General features: G+C 40.0%; 2 protein-coding genes across 3 annotated transcripts; one reads left to right on the forward strand and one right to left on the reverse strand.

Moving 5' to 3' along the window:
• Positions 1–238: 238 nt before the first annotated feature.
• On the reverse strand, positions 239–8936 carry fdft1 (farnesyl-diphosphate farnesyltransferase 1). 2 transcript variants are annotated; one of them, XM_061052093.1, is made up of 8 exons: positions 8726–8936; positions 6044–6141; positions 4482–4665; positions 4143–4271; positions 3474–3665; positions 2898–3074; positions 2086–2238; positions 239–1487 (listed from the first exon to the last, which is right to left on the reverse strand). In XM_061052093.1, the coding sequence occupies exons 1-8, from the start codon at positions 8822–8824 to the stop codon at positions 1260–1262; spliced, it is 1260 nt and encodes a 419-aa protein (XP_060908076.1). In that variant the 5' UTR covers positions 8825–8936; the 3' UTR covers positions 239–1259. The 2 variants fall into 2 exon arrangements, with proteins under 2 accessions (XP_060908076.1, XP_060908075.1); XM_061052092.1 differs by lacking the exon at positions 8726–8936 and having other exon boundaries at positions 6044–6994.
• Positions 8937–15619: 6683 nt separating this feature from the next.
• Positions 15620–18279, forward strand: LOC132984998 (uncharacterized). The gene is made up of 3 exons (XM_061052094.1): positions 15620–15768; positions 15951–16085; positions 17121–18279. The coding sequence occupies exons 1-3, from the start codon at positions 15755–15757 to the stop codon at positions 18277–18279; spliced, it is 1308 nt and encodes a 435-aa protein (XP_060908077.1). The 5' UTR covers positions 15620–15754.
• The last annotated feature ends 18 nt before the right edge of the window (positions 18280–18297 follow it).

The raw sequence follows: 18297 nt of genomic DNA on the forward strand, positions 1-18297 counted from the left end.
TGATAAAATTCTGACTAGGCAGAGTTAAAGAGTGAGATTTACACATGTGCACAGTGTACACAGTGTCTCAGAATTATAACCAACAAAAACAAAGCACAGCAGAATATCCTAATCTTGGGCCTGTGCTGTGAAATATGAGAATATAATCTCATTTTAAATCTGTCTGTGCACAACAATAATCATCCAGCTACAAACCAAAACATGACTTGCATTTTTTTTTGCACAATCACTCAGACTGTTAAGATTCTTCCACGTCTTTATTTGTTCAAATATGTACAAATCAAAATGTCACATTACATAGCAATGTTTGTATCTCTCCTTTGGTTCTGTACAAGGTTACTCTGTGCTAGCCTTTCTACTCCCCAAAGCTCTTTTAAGGACACTTTAGCTAGCATTTTAAATAAACAGTTTCTTTCAGATATCAAATGTATAAGAAAATACATTTGTTCTCCCTTATTCACTTCAAGAATCCATGTGAAAACGACCTCCGAATTGCACATCATTCGTTTTGTCCTATTTCAAAGGTCAAAGTGTAGAAACAGAAAGAACACGGACACCAGTGTTTAAAAAATTTAGCTCTACTGTAAATGTACACTGTCATTGTTTTTTTTTTGGTTTTTTTTTACATACAGTGCAGTTACTGTAACGTGCACTGGTGTTACAGAATGCTTCTCCTAAAGAAACACAAGTAGTGGAATATGTAGTTCGTTTAAGATTTGACACATCAAGATTAAGCTTTTTGAAAAAACAATTGACCAAAATAATAATAGCTTGTTCTGCATTTTACAATGTCTGCAGTCAATGTAGAAAATTAAATTTGTTATTCTTTTCATAAAATATTTGAATATTCTAAATATATATATATCCACTCAATTTATGGGGTCAGACTTTTTTTTTAACAAATTGAACAAAATAAAACACACAATACGACACGATTTACATTAACCATGAAAACACCCTGTGAATGTTTCAATGTGCCGTTTTTGCTGGTGAACATAACCACCCCACAGTGTTTGTCAGAAATGTATCCAGATGCAAGATGGACTTCTAGAAACCACTACCACATAAAGTAATGAGAGCAGTCTGCTACCAGGACCTCCATAGTCTACCTATGTCCAAGGTCCTCTGATAGTAAAGAAGTGAACAGAGGTGATCCAGTTTCATCCAGTCAGAGAAGAACTGGACCTCCAGAGTGGGCTAAGGGGGGGGGGGCTTTCTGAGTCTGTGGATTCCAAGGAAAGGTGTAGCAGGGGGGGTGTTTACTGTCCCTGCATGTCTCCAGTGTCCTGTGCCTGTGCAGCTGTAGTGCTGAGGTACTGCCAGCTGAGGGCGGCGAGCAGCATAGCAGCAGACAGGTACATGGGCGACAGGTGGTGGGTCCGGGAGGGGAGGCTGGACTGGGAGAGAGCCGACTTCTCTCTGATTAGAGCCAGGATGTGCAGGGTCTTATCCCGTGATGGGTCAGTGAGAGAGACCTTCTGTAAAATCTGTAGGGAGGAAGAGCAAAGTTACTGAGTTAGAACTCCTTTGAGGACATTTCTGTTTGTGTACATTTTGGCAAAGTGCTACATTTAATCATTTTAATCAAGCTAATTTTGTCCTGTACCTGAGTAGGTAGCTTATTAGATAAGATTTATTCTTTTGCTTTTTAATCTTTAAGTGGACAGACAGGACTCTGAGTAGAGTCAGAAATCGGGGAGAGAGCGAGAGTAAGAAATGATATGTAGGTAAATAGGGCGTGCAAAGTGCCCACAAGGCCATATGACCATGTAAGTAGCATTTTCTTTGCATACAAAAAAATCTCATCCAGCTACCTTCGTATCTATTAAATAGAATCTCTGCTACGGGAAATGTAAACAAAGGTTGTTCCTGCTGCATGCTGTTCAGCAATTTATGTGACACTTACCCTGCGCAGCACGTTCGGGCATTATTAATAACTATAAAGAAATTACCATTTTTTTTGCTGTGGTCTTTATGCTTTTGTAGGTCATTCAGAAGCATCAGTATTACATTTTAAAAAACAGCTAACGTGTTCTCACTGGAGCACCATTACGAGGAAGTCGTAGAACAAATACACAAACACACCTCCTGGCTGTACTGGGCAATGATGCTCTGCACTGCTCTCATGTTGGTGGCTTCCATCATGAGTGTGACGGCCTGTCCCTTTCTGATCTTCACCACTCCCTGGAAAACCATGGGGTTGTTGTAGCATGTTGATAGCGTCGCTATCGCCATCACCTGGTCCAGAGAAGAACAACATGGAGTCAAGTGGAAGAAATGAAAGAAATTAGATGACCTGAGACATGTTGATGAAAAATCTCTTGCATCGTTAACAATAAAAAACATGTCATTACGTCATTAAATTAAATTCAGTCTCTTCATTTTTGGAGTGCATTAAAAAAAATACAGCCAGACGGATCACTGTATCAGTTGTCCAAATTATTGGGCTGACATTTGCCTTTCAAAGAATAATCAACATTTGGCTGAACATGTAATTCACATCACAAGGCATGGGGTTATTTAACAACTGTTTCATCATATAGTTGTTCCAACAGAGTGCCATGACTATGTAGTTTACAAAACTCTCAGTGCAGTCTGCAGAACATAAAACAAAGTCTTAGAGCTCTGCTGAGTCAGTGGACAACTTATGTAAATGCTAAATATTTTACAGTGGGTGTATCTGCCTTAGAAAGCTTTTGTTTGAGTACCTCTGCACACTCCTATCAGAGCAACATTTGGGCACATTATGCAGAAAATGTCTTATTTCTCTGTAGCTCATGAATTCCCTTTATGGCCTACTGCATTGGTTATCAAATAACTTTTTTACACTGACATCAGTCTCAAGTCTTAGAAATCCCATATTGGTGAGGGTCTAGTTAAAAACAATCTGCATCTACCTGTGGAATGGCACAGAAATTGAAGACGCTCTGGTTTCGCAGGCGGGACAGGTACGCGATGACATCCGGGACGTGTCTCAGAGCGTCAGTGACCAGCAGGTTGAGGCAGGAGAGAGCCGAGTCCAGCTTCTCTGGCTGGGCCAAGTCCTCGAGATGACCTGCAAACTGACTCCAGGCCTGCACAGGAACACAGAGACACGAGGCAACAATACATCACAACAAGTTACGATCTCAAAGGAGTCTGGTTTTTTTCTTTCCATTAACAGTCACAGAATTGTGATCCTAAAAGACACACAAAACGCAAAAAAAAAAAAAAAAAAATCCCTGCTGGATAAAACTTGTATGTAAAATCTCTGCTGGTGATTAAATGTGAGTCAATATTGAAGTTTGTATGGATTCACTATCAATGCACAAACGAATAAAAAGGAGCACATGAGGTTATATAAACACTCTTTGTATAAACTCAACATTTTCACAACACTCACTGGTAATGAAAATGTGTTCAGGCATATTGTCGTTAACTGATTTGGTCATACAGACTGTTGAAACTAAAACATTCTCATATCACGATCTCACCTCTTGTGGCCAGAAGGCACGTCCCTGTTGCGTGTCCTCTAGGTAGTCTCTGATGATGTTTGTCTTCTGGAGGAACAGGCCCATGGAGTTTGCCAAGTCTGTGTCCCGGCCCACCTCGGGGTCCTCCAGCTGGGACGCAGAGAACAGCTGAGACAGACCGATGCCGACCAGACCAGCGACGTAGTGGCAATACTGCACAAAGAACCAAACAAGACAACATTGTGTTAGCTTTTTTATAGTGGAAGCAAAGAGCAGGCTTAACATTGATCCAACAGTTTGAAGTTATAGCCAAATGTGCAGTCATTTAGGACTCATTGATCAAAAATGTTGTTTTTTCAAAGGCAGAAGTTATTATCTTCTAGGGCTTTAAGGAATAAAGGTAACAGTTGTGATGCATATTGATGCAAAAACAGGCATTTTCATTCCAGCTGAAAATTCACTTTATCATTTTCCCTCTAAACCTAATATTGATATCAGTCTTAAAAATGTCAAATTGGTCGTGATCCAACATTAAGAACGTTTTTTTTTAATGTTATAGCTCACGTTAAGTACCATAAATGGTACCTCAGTCTGTATAATTTAACATATTATCTTATTTCACGTATCATTTTACGTCCCGGTAGCTCCTCTGATGTTCTAACATATTTCTAAAACAAGAAACTCATTTACCAGGTCCCACTCCTTCATGGATCCCACTTTCTTCTCCAGGAAGTCAGCCATTCCCACTCCCATACGGTTGCAGATATCCGAGATGACGTCTCTGTACTCCTTGGCAAGGTTTCTAAATTCCAGTGATATCTGGATAACAAGTTCACATGAAAATTATAGGTGGATTTTTTACAACCTTTTCTTTCACACAGAACTCAGACAGCAAATTCAAAACCAAACTCTGTAGTAATGACATTTTTTGATGTGTACATTTTTGTCTGTCATTTACTTCACTATAAAATAAAATGCTTATGGTCCTGATTAATGTGCCTCTGTGAACCAGCAGGAAGTGCGACTGACCGTGGGGAAATCCTCCAGAACCTGTCGGTCTTTCTCCTGGCTCTCTGTGAAGCACCACTCATCCTGGTACAGGTAGGTGTGGAAATCATTCAGCATGGGCACCTTCTTGTCCAGAGGGATACTCATGTCATCCTCCACGGTGTCCAGCGCTCGCAGCACCAGGTAGAAGATACAAACTGCGTGTCTAGAAAGAAGAAGACGGGGAGGAAGGGGTGAAATAAGATGGCTTAAAGGCAACTGGAAAATGGGTCATTCATTCATGACTGAAAATCTGCGTCGTCACTCGACAAAAATAGCAAGCAGAGTTGTAGAGTTCAGCTTGGTCTGCAGGAAAAGGTTTTCCAGTTTGACAGGGGGTATGTGTATTTGAAAACACTCGTCTCTTTCCTGACAGTTGTGACCTGAAAGGTGATCTTAAATTAGACATCGAGCAGCAGCAGACTTCACTGTCTGTAACATTAACAGTTTAGGATTCCTGCTTCAGTTCATCACAGGTCACCAGAAGAATCCGACCACATCACATCACTTGTCCCTGTTGGTTTTACCCACTGTTACTCTAACTTACAGAAACATTCAATCTTATTGTGCAGGGCAGCATCAAAGCCAGTTGTTTGTCTCCAAAAATGATCATGGTCATAATCATGATTATTACCAATATTATTTATTTTATCTACGGGTGGCATTGAATTGGCCGACCTACGCTGATTCATCAAAATGTATTCAGCTACAATTTTGAGGAATGATTGATCATTTAAGTCACTAATCAAGAAAAAAAACATTTTGATGGTTCCAGGTTCTAAGATGGAAGAATGTTCTGGTTAAATATGACTGCTTATTCCACTTTCTGTGCCCCTTAACTGTTGCACAGACAAAAGAAGCTATTTGAAGATATCAACATGCCCACTTTGCAACATTTCCAGAAACACAACAAACTACATCATTGATCAAAAGACGCCATGCCTTAACAGACTGAGCGTTACTTGAATGAGAAATGTTTAATCATGTTTTCCCCTTAGTCTTACTTTCTCTAAACTAAGCATAAAATGTCTTTAATGTGCAGAACAATTGTCAGAATTACTCAGACACACAAAAACTTGAGTCTGCGGTCCACTTCATTGCATGTTTTTTTTTTTTTTTAGGCTCAACTTGTGTTTGTATTGATAAGCTAATGATAAGAAATCTTTGTGCCACATGTCTGATAAAACACACTGGTGCCTTGCACAAACACCTGGCACTAACCTGTGCTGATGTGTCTGCAGGTTTTGAGCTGTGGACTGTTTATTGGTTTTAAGAGGAAAAACCCAAAAGATGTTGGATGTCAATGCTGCTCCAGGCTTCAACTTTTTTATGTGTTTGAATAAATCTGATTAGTTCTTATTTCTTTGTTTTACTAAAAAATGTACCTCAAGAAAAAAAAAGGGAAGTAGGCTACCCCAAGCCAACACCCCTGGTTCTGCCCTTAAGGAAAGAAAACATGACTACAGAGTCACACACACACACACACACACACACACACACCCCTTCACCTGCATCCCACACGGCTCAGTCCAGCTGTTACTCACCTTAACTCTCCGTCCAGAGCCTGAATCACAGCTGCGAAACTCCGGCTGGTCTGGTTCAGGTACAGGTAACAGGTCCGCAGACTCTCGCTCATGGACTCCTGACAGGAGACACAGAGAAGGGCAGTGTGTCGGTAAACTCCCGCAGGTCTAAACGCACTGGAGGGTCTGGCGGCCTCCTGCAGGCCCCGCTCCCCCAGCCTCCAGCCCAGAAGGTGGGACCGAGGAGGAGCGGACCCGCAGCCCCGCGGAGCCACCGTGAGAGAACGCCTGAGCACGGAGAGAGACACCGGACACTTGCAGCATGCTCCGGCCATGCGAGTAACCTGATAGCACGACCGAGCCCGCAACTATGAAACGAGACGGTCCATGTTGACGCCACGGTTTGTGGAGAGTTTTGAAAGACGCAGTCCATGTAGAGGACAAGCGAGCTAGTAGGTCGAGCGAGGTGAAAACATTTTGGGTAGGACGTCAGGAGAGCTAAATCAAGCGCACCAAGTGATCTAAAAACAGTCTACCACCACCGTGCACATGAACAGGGTACATCCACAGCGTTTGTAGATCTGCTGTGATGGTTACGCTGCGACACGCCTCCCCCTGCACCTCCCACATCGACCCAAAACAACACGAGCTGCGTGTTTCCTAACACGACTGTAGGAGCCTAAATGTGGCTGTGCTAATAAACAAAACCTCACAAGATACAATGGAGAAGTCAGTCATGTTACAACAGACAAATGTAGGATGGTGATATGAATGAAAAAAGCACATAAGTCTAAATATCTGCGTAGCAAATCAGCCAATGGTGGTCTAAATGTTTGTAAATATATCCAAGTTGGTTCGGGGATGTTAATACGATATTATAAAATATCATATTATAAAATATCATATCATATTATCTGATACTTTAAAGCTGCTCGAAGCCAAATATGTACTGTTCTCATAGCAACAGATCCTTTTAACAGCAGATCATGACCACTATGAAGTAAAATAAAGTTATTCTTCCAATTTATATTTTTATTTCTTACAAAAATGTAATACACTCTTGACTTAAAGCATGAGTGTGTAAGTTAGTGCCATCTAGTGGTGAGGCTGCAGATTACACGAAACTGACAACTATTCCAACTCCTGAACTTTTAGGAGGTTTAGGTAAACATACATTGCCAAATAAAACAAAAGGGGGGTGGGCATAATCCCATTTTAGGCAGCAAAGGGTTTGTTCAGTCGTTATTTGACAACAGCTCCCCTTGATTCTTACGTGGGCCCTGTGACTGAATTCCACTAAACCTTTACAAAAGTTTTTTTTACAGGAACACGTATAATATGAGCTGTACCTCCATGAATCCATATTGTCTTACTGCATGCTATGAGCATTTCAAATGCAGACTGAATCCAAATACCAAACCTCTGGACTTGCAGACTGAATCCTTGATGACGGGCCAATATTTTTAAAAAGCAGTTTGATCATCCTTGTAGCCTCTATATTTATATATGGGGGGGTTCAATATATATCTGACTGACATGAGACAAGTGATAATTTAACATGTTCATGATATTGTTTTTTAGGTTGAAATTAGAACAACGATATTGTGTTATAATCAGTTAAGCTATCCATTTTAATTCAGCGTGAATGAGAAATGCTTCGACTTCAACTTTCTTGCAGACTGTTGAACCTGGCAGGCACAATCCCCAAAATTGGGATTGTCTGAAGGTAGACTTTTGAAAAAAAAATACCCTGAAACAATAACAATCCATCTGAATAAACTAAACAAGTAGGATGAGAATTGAATTAGGAAAATTATAAAACATTGAGGAATAAAAGCAATCAAGGTACACATCTAACCATAGCAACACTCTGCAGAGCCTGCTAGATAAACTTATTATCCACTATTATTTAAATGTGTTTAATAAACTGGGGGACATATTTTAGAGGTCACAGGTCAGGAGCCAGACTACATGTGCATAAAGATTTAGCCTTTACTACACAACCAATCCATGGTTCACTCACCTCTTTAAAATCACCTGTTTTGGCACTTTTGTAGCTCATAGTGTGGCTAAAGTCATATTTTTCCACTTAAATGGTCTATGGTAAGAGGTTTTTGGAGGGATGTCATTCTAACTTTTTACTGGAAAAAAAAGACTTTGTTGTTATACAATGTATGGGGAAGATTCAGATACATTTTTGGTTATAGGCCAATTTATAAGGCACAATAAAGACAAACTATGCTTTCCCTCTGTCCTTATTCTTCACTTTTCTGTCTCCCAGGGTCACATTGGAGAGGGATTATCTTTAAAACATGCGCACAGCATCTCTGCCCACTGATGACCCCTCCAAGCTCATTATGTAACGTAAATCCCGAGTCAATGGTCATATCTTCCTGTTTATATCTGAGCCAATCACAGGTGTGCAGGCACAGATCTAATTAGTCCTGCTAGCTAACTCTTTTTCCATCAGCTCAGGATCAAAAAGAGAGCAGCATTGACCCTGTGAGTGCAGGTTAAACACTAAACATGTGCAGACCTACTCTGTTGTTTATCGCGTTGCTACAGGAAGATAGCCTGAAGCCTACTGATGAGATAAAACAAAAAGAGGAGGACATTGTGTGCTTTAAAGAACAGTACTGAACAACCCTTAGGTGTTTCTTCCTCATATGACAAGTTATGTTTCATAAAATAGGGTTTACTCACATAATCCAACTTCGGCATGACGGTGCTGCAGCCCCCCATCTTAAATTTAAACAGGTTGAAAACCTCTTCCGGGTGGCCAAGAGACTTCAGGATGTCCATGTTTCTTCAGATGTGTTCTGGTGCCTCTTTCACAGACTGATGTATAAACCCCGGTGTGATGCTTCCCATTAATGTGATGTGTCGGTGAGTTGCCACAGCAGCACCACCAACCAACCATGCAGAGAACACGGCTTTCAGTCTCATCCAGTCGTCAGATCGACAGACTCCTCTGATTGGCTGGCAAGTCATGGGCTTAGAGCGCTGCGTCCAATGAGTGCGCAGAGCCTCTGGTGTGATGCCCCGCCTCAGAGGACTGTGTGTGGAGTGCGGCTTCTGATTGGTCGGTTCTTTGCCCGAGAGGGAAACCCTACCTGCTCAATGAAATTATATAACCCAGGGTGTGATACCTGATGGGTTTAACCACCACACAGTCTTCTTTAAGTAATTAATGTCTGTCTACCGCAGTGATTTGTTAACATTAAATCTTAAATGATGCAGAAATTAAGTTATCTATCCAATATTCATCTATTCTTAGCTGTAGTTAGTCCTATAGTCTCCTTTTCACCGTCCAGTCTTATTGTCCCTTGTGTTTCCCCTAAATATTTTATGGGTTACTGTGAAGCATGTCGTTTTTTTACAGACTATGATTATAGATAAAGCTTTTGAGTATTTTTATATATTTAATACTACTTCTGCAGCATTTCTATTTTCATTGTTTTAGGAAAGATGCTATGGAAGCGTATTGCATTCATGTGGGGAATTTTTTTTTTTGCCTGGTTTCTTGTTATTACGAGATAAAGATCTTGTTATATACGAGATGCAACTTTTAAGAACTTGTGGGATTTTTCTTCATGTCAGCAGAACATTACAAATAATAGCAAATATAATAGAATAAAAAAGGTGTATTCATAGTATTAGTAACTTAAATATTAACTGTGTATTCTAGAGGCAACAAGGAGACCAGCCAGGGTTTGTAAAAAAAAAAAATGTAATAGGCATTGATGTTGTACATTGCATTTTAGGGAAAAAACTGTTGGTGAGTTAAAATAAGTCTGCCTTGTGAACAGCTCTGAGTGGAGTAAAGTCTGCTGAGTCCTATAAGCGGCGTCACATCATTGCCAAGAATCCCATAAGCAAGTCAGCAGAGGTCATCCAAGAACCAGTCTCTTTTCTTAGCATGAAGTTGATGTGTTCTCCTTCATTCAGTTTTACACACATAATACACAAACATATTCATATGGATGTTTACAAATGTTTGATGTAAAACAGCTTCTAAGAAATGTTATTGTATAATAAACAGCTTGTAATGGGTATGCCACCAAAGACTTATTGAACTATTGGTCTTTTATTTAAGTGAGTTTGGATGCACAAAGAAGGGCTGACTCATTGATTCATTTACTGATGTGCTTTATGTTTTATGAAGATTAACTCTAAGTATTTATGCCTTATAATTAACAGGTGCTTTGTTCATAAGAGATTCCTGGGATAAAATTGTTTTGTGATCAGACGGACAGATATCCTTTGTCTCAAAGTTGTCAGGGCCGAGACCTCTGTACAAAACTTAATCATGAGCGTGAAAGTTCCTATATTACCTGAATGACGTTAAAAGATTCCACCGTTTCAATAAAATCAAAATTAAATGTCTGAAAAGGGCAACAAACATAACTGTCAAAATCAATATAAATAAAAATAAAAAATTGAAATGAAATGAAATAAAACAAATCATACAATTCTTGGATGAAATCACTGTTGGGTCATAGTGGTCTGTAGATGATTCAAATCAAAACGTGACATGAACCTTAAAACCACTATTCAATTATTTTAACTTTTAGTGCAATAAAAAAAATATATATAAATGCTTCATCTTGCTATTAGTCGATAGAGCTATCCACAATTATCGGCTGTGGCTCAGTGGTAGAATCGGTCTTCCCTAAACTGGAAGGTTGGGGGTTCGATCCCTAGCTCCTGAAGTAACAAGTCGAAGTCTCTTCTGGCAATATATTGAACCCCAGATAGCTCCTCGGCTTAGTGTATGGGATCTGAAGAATGAGATTAGTTACTTCTGATGGACACTTTACGAAGCAGCCTCTACAATGTGTTAAGCACTTTGAGAAGACACACAAAACACTATACAAGCAACAACATGCTAGCTAGAGAGGCGTGCTTGTTAGGGTTTATCCACTTTCCAAGACATTGTCTATTAAAAGCATTCCCCACACCCCAATGTGAGGAGGACTTAGCTTGCCTACATGCTCACAGTGAGAATGTTAACATGCTAATGTTTGGCTCCTTTTTTTTTATCATGTTCCCACTAATATTTAGCATTATAGCACGGAAACATATGCTAATTAACACATAACCCATTCTGCAGCTAAGGCTGATGACATAACTTGATATGAAAATTATATTTTGTCATAATAGAAAATCCAAAAACAACATGCACATCCCTTGGGTGCTGGATCCAAAACAAACAGGCATAAAAAAGAAAGAAGATCCTCACACCAGGGAGCTCCTGTTTAAAGGATATTTAGTAAATAGTGACGTTTCCAGCTGTCATGATTTGGTTTCTTATTTTCAGAGTTTAGGTTTTCTTGTTGTTTTTAGTTCTAATTCTTGTCTGATGGTGTTGTTTCCCTTGTGTGTTTTCTAGGTTAGTGTTTCATGTGTTATTTTTGTAACTTCATATCCTAGTGTTTCTTTATGTTCTAGTGTGTTTTGTTTCATTCTTGAGTTCTGTGTGTCTTCAGTGTTTCATGTATTTTATTTTGTAGTTGTGTCCATTCCTTCCTCTGTGTGTTTCCCTCCAGTGTGATTGCCCTCATTGTCTTCACCTGTGTCATTAGTCTCACCTGTGTTTGATTACCCCTTTGTTTATTTACTCTCTGTGTTTCTTCCCTTCTGTGTCAGTTCATTGTAAGTTGCCTGTGTTGTTTGTCGTATGTTGTTGGAATGTCAGTTTTGCTCGTGCTCCTCTGTGGCTCCCTGTTTTTGATCCCTGTGTATTTTGTTGAACTTTTGAAATTAAATTTTGTTGCCTTTGGCCTTTTTGTTTAATTAAATATTTTTGGTTTCTGCACTTGGGTCCACCTCCCTTGTTTTTCCAACCGTTCGTAACAGAACGAACTGCGAGCAGAGTAAGACCCCCTTCACCAGGCCCTCTCCAGCCAAGGAGCCCTCATTGGAAGATATGACAATATGCTACAGGAAGTTATGGAATCTCTACAGAGTCTTCACAGGAATATCTCCCACATCAGCTCACACAGCTTTCAGGTCAAGCTGCTCACTCCTGGTACATTCAACCTCTGTTCCCAGCTCAAGACTCACCTCAAGCGTCAGCCTCCCTGTGCCTCAGAACCACAGCCTCCCTGTGTTCCTGCAGAGCGCTGTCTGCTACCAGTTACGGCAGGGCGTTGTCTGCTCCCTAGTCCTGTTCCGGCAGGGCGTTGTCTGCTCCCTATTCCTGTTCCAGTAGGGCGTTGTCTGCTCCCTATTCCTGTTCCAGCAGAGCGCTGTCTGCCACCAGTTACGGCAGGGCGCAGTCTGCTCCCTATTCCTGTTCCGGCAGAGTGTTGTCTGTCCCCTGTGCCTGTGTCTGCTGAGCCACGTCTGTCATCGGTGCCTGTATCTGAAGAGCTGCGTCTGACTCCCCTGTCTCCGTGGAAGGTTCTGCCCACTTCGGCGCCCTCGTCGGAGGCCCTGTTGACTCCTGCCCCCTCGTCGGAGGCCCTGCTGACTCTGCACCCCTGTGTTTCCGTGGGAGGCCTGGCCTCTCACTGGTCCCGTGGGTTCATCTGGTCGGCCTGACAGCCACCCACCCAGACTGCTCCCTGTGTTTGGTCGGCCTCCAGGCCGTCCACCTGAAGGGCCGGAGTCCCTCCTCTGGACCCCCTCCACCCACCGTGCTTTGTTTTCCCTGAGTGGTTTTAGGGACATCTGGGATCTGTCCCTTAAGGAGGGGGTTATGTCATGATTTGGTTTCTTATTTTCAGAGTTTAGGTTTTCTTGTTGTTTTTAGTTCTAATTCTTGTCTGATGGTGTTGTTTCCCTTGTGTGTTTTCTAGGTTAGTGTTAATTTTGTAACTTCATATCCTAGTGTTTTTTATGTTCTAGTGTGTTTTGTTTCATTCTTGAGTTCTGTGTGTCTTCAGTGTTTCATGTATTTTATTTTGTAGTTGTCCTCAGTGTTGTGTCCATTCCTTCCTCTGTGTGTTTCCCTCCAGTGTGATTGCCCTCATTGTCTTCACCTGTGTCATTAGTCTCACCTGTGTTTGATTACCCCTTTGTCTATTTAGTCTCTGTGTTTCTTCCCTTCTGTGTCAGTTTGTAAGTTGCCTATGTTGTTAGAATGTCAGTTTTGCTTGTGATCCCTGTGTTTTTTGGTGAACTTTTGAAATTCAATTTTGTTGCCTTTTTGTTTAATTAAATATTTTTGGTTTCTGCACTTGGGTCCACCTCCCTTGTTTCCCAACCATCCTTAACACCAGCTATCATGCTCTTCCTCTTGATAGACTTGATATTTTGTCATGTTGTTTTTGTTTATAAAGGTTATTCTTTATGGGGATGTGATGGTCTGTTAAAAGTTTTGGGGCAATCCGTTCAATAATTACTCAGAAATTTCAATCGAAACCATAAACGTGAACCTACATTTTTGCTCACTGCAGAAAAGTCTGGGGACCACCAAAGTTAACAGGACACATCTTCTAGGGATTATGGATGCTGCAGCTGCAATAAAATTCCATTATGATCAAGGCAAAAGTAATCCAGACATTTCAGCCATGAAGACAGAGTTGGTGTGCAGACAGCTTGGTGACTATGATGGTTAACAAACAAAAGCTTAATACCTTTTAATAAAATGTTAAATATTGTATTGAAAAACACAACATGTATTGTAGTTGTAATTTCGTATAAGGTCATGACCTCAACATAAAAATGAGCTCCTCTGTGTTACGCTTCGGTGTGTAAAACAAGGGAGGTGGACTCAAGTGCAGAATAAACTAATAAAACTATTTATTTAAACAACAAGGCAAAAACTAAAACTATCTATCAAAATGTCCAAACTGAGAAAATCCAAAAATTGACAAGCACTGAGAAACACTAGGAAACACTGACACTCCAACATACGACAAACTGACACGGAAGGGAAGAAACACAGAGACTAAAAAGACATTGGGTAATCAGACACAGGTGAGGACAATCACACAGGGAAACACACAGAGGCAGGAATACAAGAAACACTGAGGACAACTACAACCTAAATCATGAAACACTGAAGACACACAGAACTCAAGACTCTAACAAAACACACTAGAACACAGAGATACACGAGGATAATAAATGACAAAATAAAACAGAAAACACTGAAGACAAAACTAGGAAACACAAGGGAAACAAGCAACACTGGGATAAAATAGGGAAACTCAAATACAAAACCAAATCATGACACTCTGTCAGGAACGAGTCTAACGTGTTACTCTGCATGGCTGTGTTTGTAGCAACAGTCACTGTGTGTTCACTGTTGTTTTAATGCAACACTGTCTATACATGAAAAGCATCCTTCCAAACCACAAGAAGAGGAATGAGGGAATATTTGTTTTTACAATATGATGTGATTTTTATTAAACTGTACAGACATGCATATTAAGACGATCCAGTAATCATAATTATGTTAATGAAGAGCTAAACATGCTCCAAAGTTCCCAACGGATTAAGTTCAAAATGGTTCAAACACATCACCGTAACAGTTGTTACATTAGTCTCTGATATGATTCATAAACTTTTGTTTTAAGTGTATTTATCCCTCTCATGCATCCCTAACCAGATAGTAGAGGCTGGTTTTTGAAAAAAGGAAAAACAAAGAACACAAAGGTTGATGTATGTTTACAAAAATAGGATCCCACTCATTCTAAGTCATATAGATTTATAGTGTGATATTTTAAACTTTCCTTCAGGGTGCTGGTTTGGCTCAGCGGCCTGATGATGCATTCTGTGTGCAGAGACTACAGTCCTCGCAGCAGTCTGATGTCCGAGCCCTATCCTTAACTTTAGCTGTATGTCTTTTCCAACTCTCTCCTTTTCATATTTCCTATCTCTCTACTGTCCTGTCAATAAAGGCATGACATCACCCAAAAAGTCATCTTTTCCATTGTACATACATGTCATTTTGGATGTTTTCCAGGAACAAATAACTAATTGTATCATTTGTGTCTTAGCCAAAGATTTTGCTCCGGGGCACATAGCTGTATAAGCTGAAGCCAACACCCCGGTGTGTGTCACATTGAGGTTACTGTGAATCACTAAGCCCATAAAATGAACCAGAAGCATTACATATATTTAATTTGAATTCACCATTTTCTTTATGAGGCAAAACTGACACATTCTGCCCAGCTTCAGGTTGTAGATGCTTTGGCTAATGACTTTCTGCTCTGTGACTCAGGACATGTTAAACTGTGTTTGTAACTTTTTGTTGTGCTGCTGCCCCTCTTGGCCAGGACACTCTTGTAAATTAGATTCTTAATCTCAATGAGGTTCTCCTGGTTAAATAAAAAAATAAATAAAAAACATTAAGACAAAGGAAGACTCTTTGAAATATTTCCTGTGAACTTACCAAACTGGATTTAAAAAAAAAAAGGAAAAGGGGTGGGGGCTATACAGCCAATGATGCACACACACACACACACACACACACACACACACACACACACACACACACACACACACACACACACACACACACACACACACACTGTGTGTGTCTTGGCTGCAAGAGTATCCATTGACAGTGTGCAGGTGAGAAAAAGATCTCATTGAGCACTACAGAGAGGAGGAGCTTGGTGCTGACAGTCACACACTTTGCAGTTGTCTGAGTAAACATGATCAGAGAGAAACAGAACTGTCTCCAACTGTTAAACCAGGACATACCAAACCATCTTAAAGCCTACTGCAAGAGCCATTGTTGATTGACTCCTGAGCCAACAGGGGTAAAGAATCTGGATGACACTTCCAATGTGAGTAGATAAACTTGACTTCCACTTTGATTAAAAAGACCCTAAAAAATGGGCCAAGAAATGTTTCTTTGGGGCCTTATGTGTTTCAAACTATGCTAAAATAGCTAAAATTACCTTTCTCTTTTTTGGTATTTATTGTTTTTTGTTTACACTGCTCTTTGATATTTCATGTTATTGTTCAGGTTGAGCCGTAAGCGGCCTCTGTGTAATGGATACGATAAGGAGCCTCCACTGTACACAAAGAAATGTTTGGCCAGTCTGAAAACTCTCCGGGAGAAATATCAAAGAGACAGAGACACAGAGCATTTCAGACTGAAGTAAGTACAGTCCTAAGAATTACAGAATATATCAGTGAAGTGTGTGAAACTTGTTTGAATAGTGTTGCAACAGGAGAGTTGTCAGGTTGTTTAAGCTCTCGGGTTGTTTAAGGTAACAGGGTATTTCAGGTGTCACTCTCACTGCCTCTTATTTATCATGCTTTCGTTTGCTGAGGCAAAAGCAGTACAGTAAACTATACATGTTTTACAACTCAACTGTTTCATGAAATTATGTGTAAAATTCTCAACATTTTTGTTTTGGGAATGTTTAGCTGTAATCAGTGGTCCTCAGATGCAATGTTTTTTTTAAAAGAAAGATTTTCAGAGAAACTTGTTTTTCAACACTGCATTTCAAGCCGGACAGCATTTTTCTTTTCATCTTTTTTTGGAGGGAGGATACATGTTCAGATTTCAACTACTGTTTATTATCTCCTTTTGGCAAAATAATTTTTAAATAAGATAAATATATATATATATATATATATATATATATACATATATGTATATATATGTATATATATATACATATATATGTATATATATATATATATATATATATAACATCGCACAAAAAGTAAGGAAATTTGTGATAGAAGAATTAGGTAGAATTTATTTGCAGTAACAAATCTTCTTGGCAATAAATCTTATACCATTGGAAAGCCTGTTTATTTTCCATTAAATGGTGCCATATTTATAAGGAATATGCATTTGTGGGATGAGCAGCAGAGCTGTGTATGTGGGTTGCGCCCATGAAAAACTTGCCAAATCTTCTCTACCAATGCCAAACAGCTGACATGAGAGTTTTGTTTATTTCTCATTGATTCTCAGCAAGCAAACAAAACAAATGCACTTTTTAAATATTAAACAATTTCTTTCAAATTTACATTTTATTTAGAGGTTGCGGGAGAGTAGGAGTGCCATGTACAGGGAATGTTATGAGTATGAGACATCCCTATGTAATGCTATATATTATTAGTTTTATTCACCTACAGTAATCTTTTACAATCCTACAATAAACATATATTTTTGTCACAGGACAGCCTTCGGTAGCCCTTGCTTTAATGGAGGCACAAAACACCTGACAGACACTCAGAGCTTTTATGAGCAGATATCGTCATGGACTGACACACAATACTCTGTGAGGAAAGTGCTGGAGCGGCTCAAGTTCACACAAAGCACAGATGACATTTTCCTCAGTGACTCGGTGAACAAGAAGTTTCTGGCGTTTCTGCAGGACATCACGGAGGAATGTGGCTCAGAAGATAAGCAGCATTCTTGGGCTGTTATTGAGAAACAGGAGGAGGTGGTCATGTATGGACCTTATTATCCAAACTACAACAACGGATTACACAGCGAGGATATCATTATTAAACAAACTGAGGAACTGCTGCAGTCTCAGGATGTCTCAGAAGACTGGACAGTGTTTGTATTTACAATGAACAGCCCGTGTTTGGCTAGAAACACTGACCCATGCATGCTGAACCTGGTCCAGACTGCTCATACGTGGTGGAGTGTTTACGGAGTGAAGACTCATATTGGTTACATGAAATGTTGGGGCTTCAAAGGAACAAAAGAAAATCTGTTCAGGGATATAAACTACAGCCAGGTGGACTGTATAGATCAAAGTCAGGACTATGAGAGCTATTTAAAAGCAACTGAGAAGAAAACAGATCTCAATCCTGTTTGTGAGAATATGTTTTCTGCTGTGAAGCACCTCCTGAAATCTACATGTTTCCCTTCTCTAAACATGGTGCAAGAGCAGGACTGGAGTAGCTACTTCACAAGTATGCTTAGTATTTATGAATGCAAACCAGAGGAGGAGAAAGAAATCCTCACACAGGACATAAACTCTGTTGTCGAAGCTGCACAAGCTCTGTTTTCAGAAACAAGTGGATGTTTGTCGGAATATTTAGACAGAGGACGAGCATTTGCAATGGATTACACTTTTAGTTCACAACTTTCTGATGCCGTTCAGGATCAAATAAGACTCGCATTTCATGAGTGTTGGAGAGATTTCTTACAGAATAAACATGTCACATTCGTCAAGGAGACGCTGACTGAAGATTTCAACCGATGTGCTGTGCAACTTTTTATCAAAGATGTTGAAAAGTTTGCGGGAAAATACCTACAAGTTGGAAGGCTACAGTTTTCAGAAGACGTTCGACAAGGTGTCAGTAATCAAGCCTTAAGCTAAGATGATGTCATGCTAGAC

Source organism: Labrus mixtus, chromosome 12 (assembly GCF_963584025.1).
Source record: "Labrus mixtus chromosome 12, fLabMix1.1, whole genome shotgun sequence".
Taxonomy (NCBI): Eukaryota; Metazoa; Chordata; class Actinopteri; order Labriformes; family Labridae; genus Labrus; species Labrus mixtus.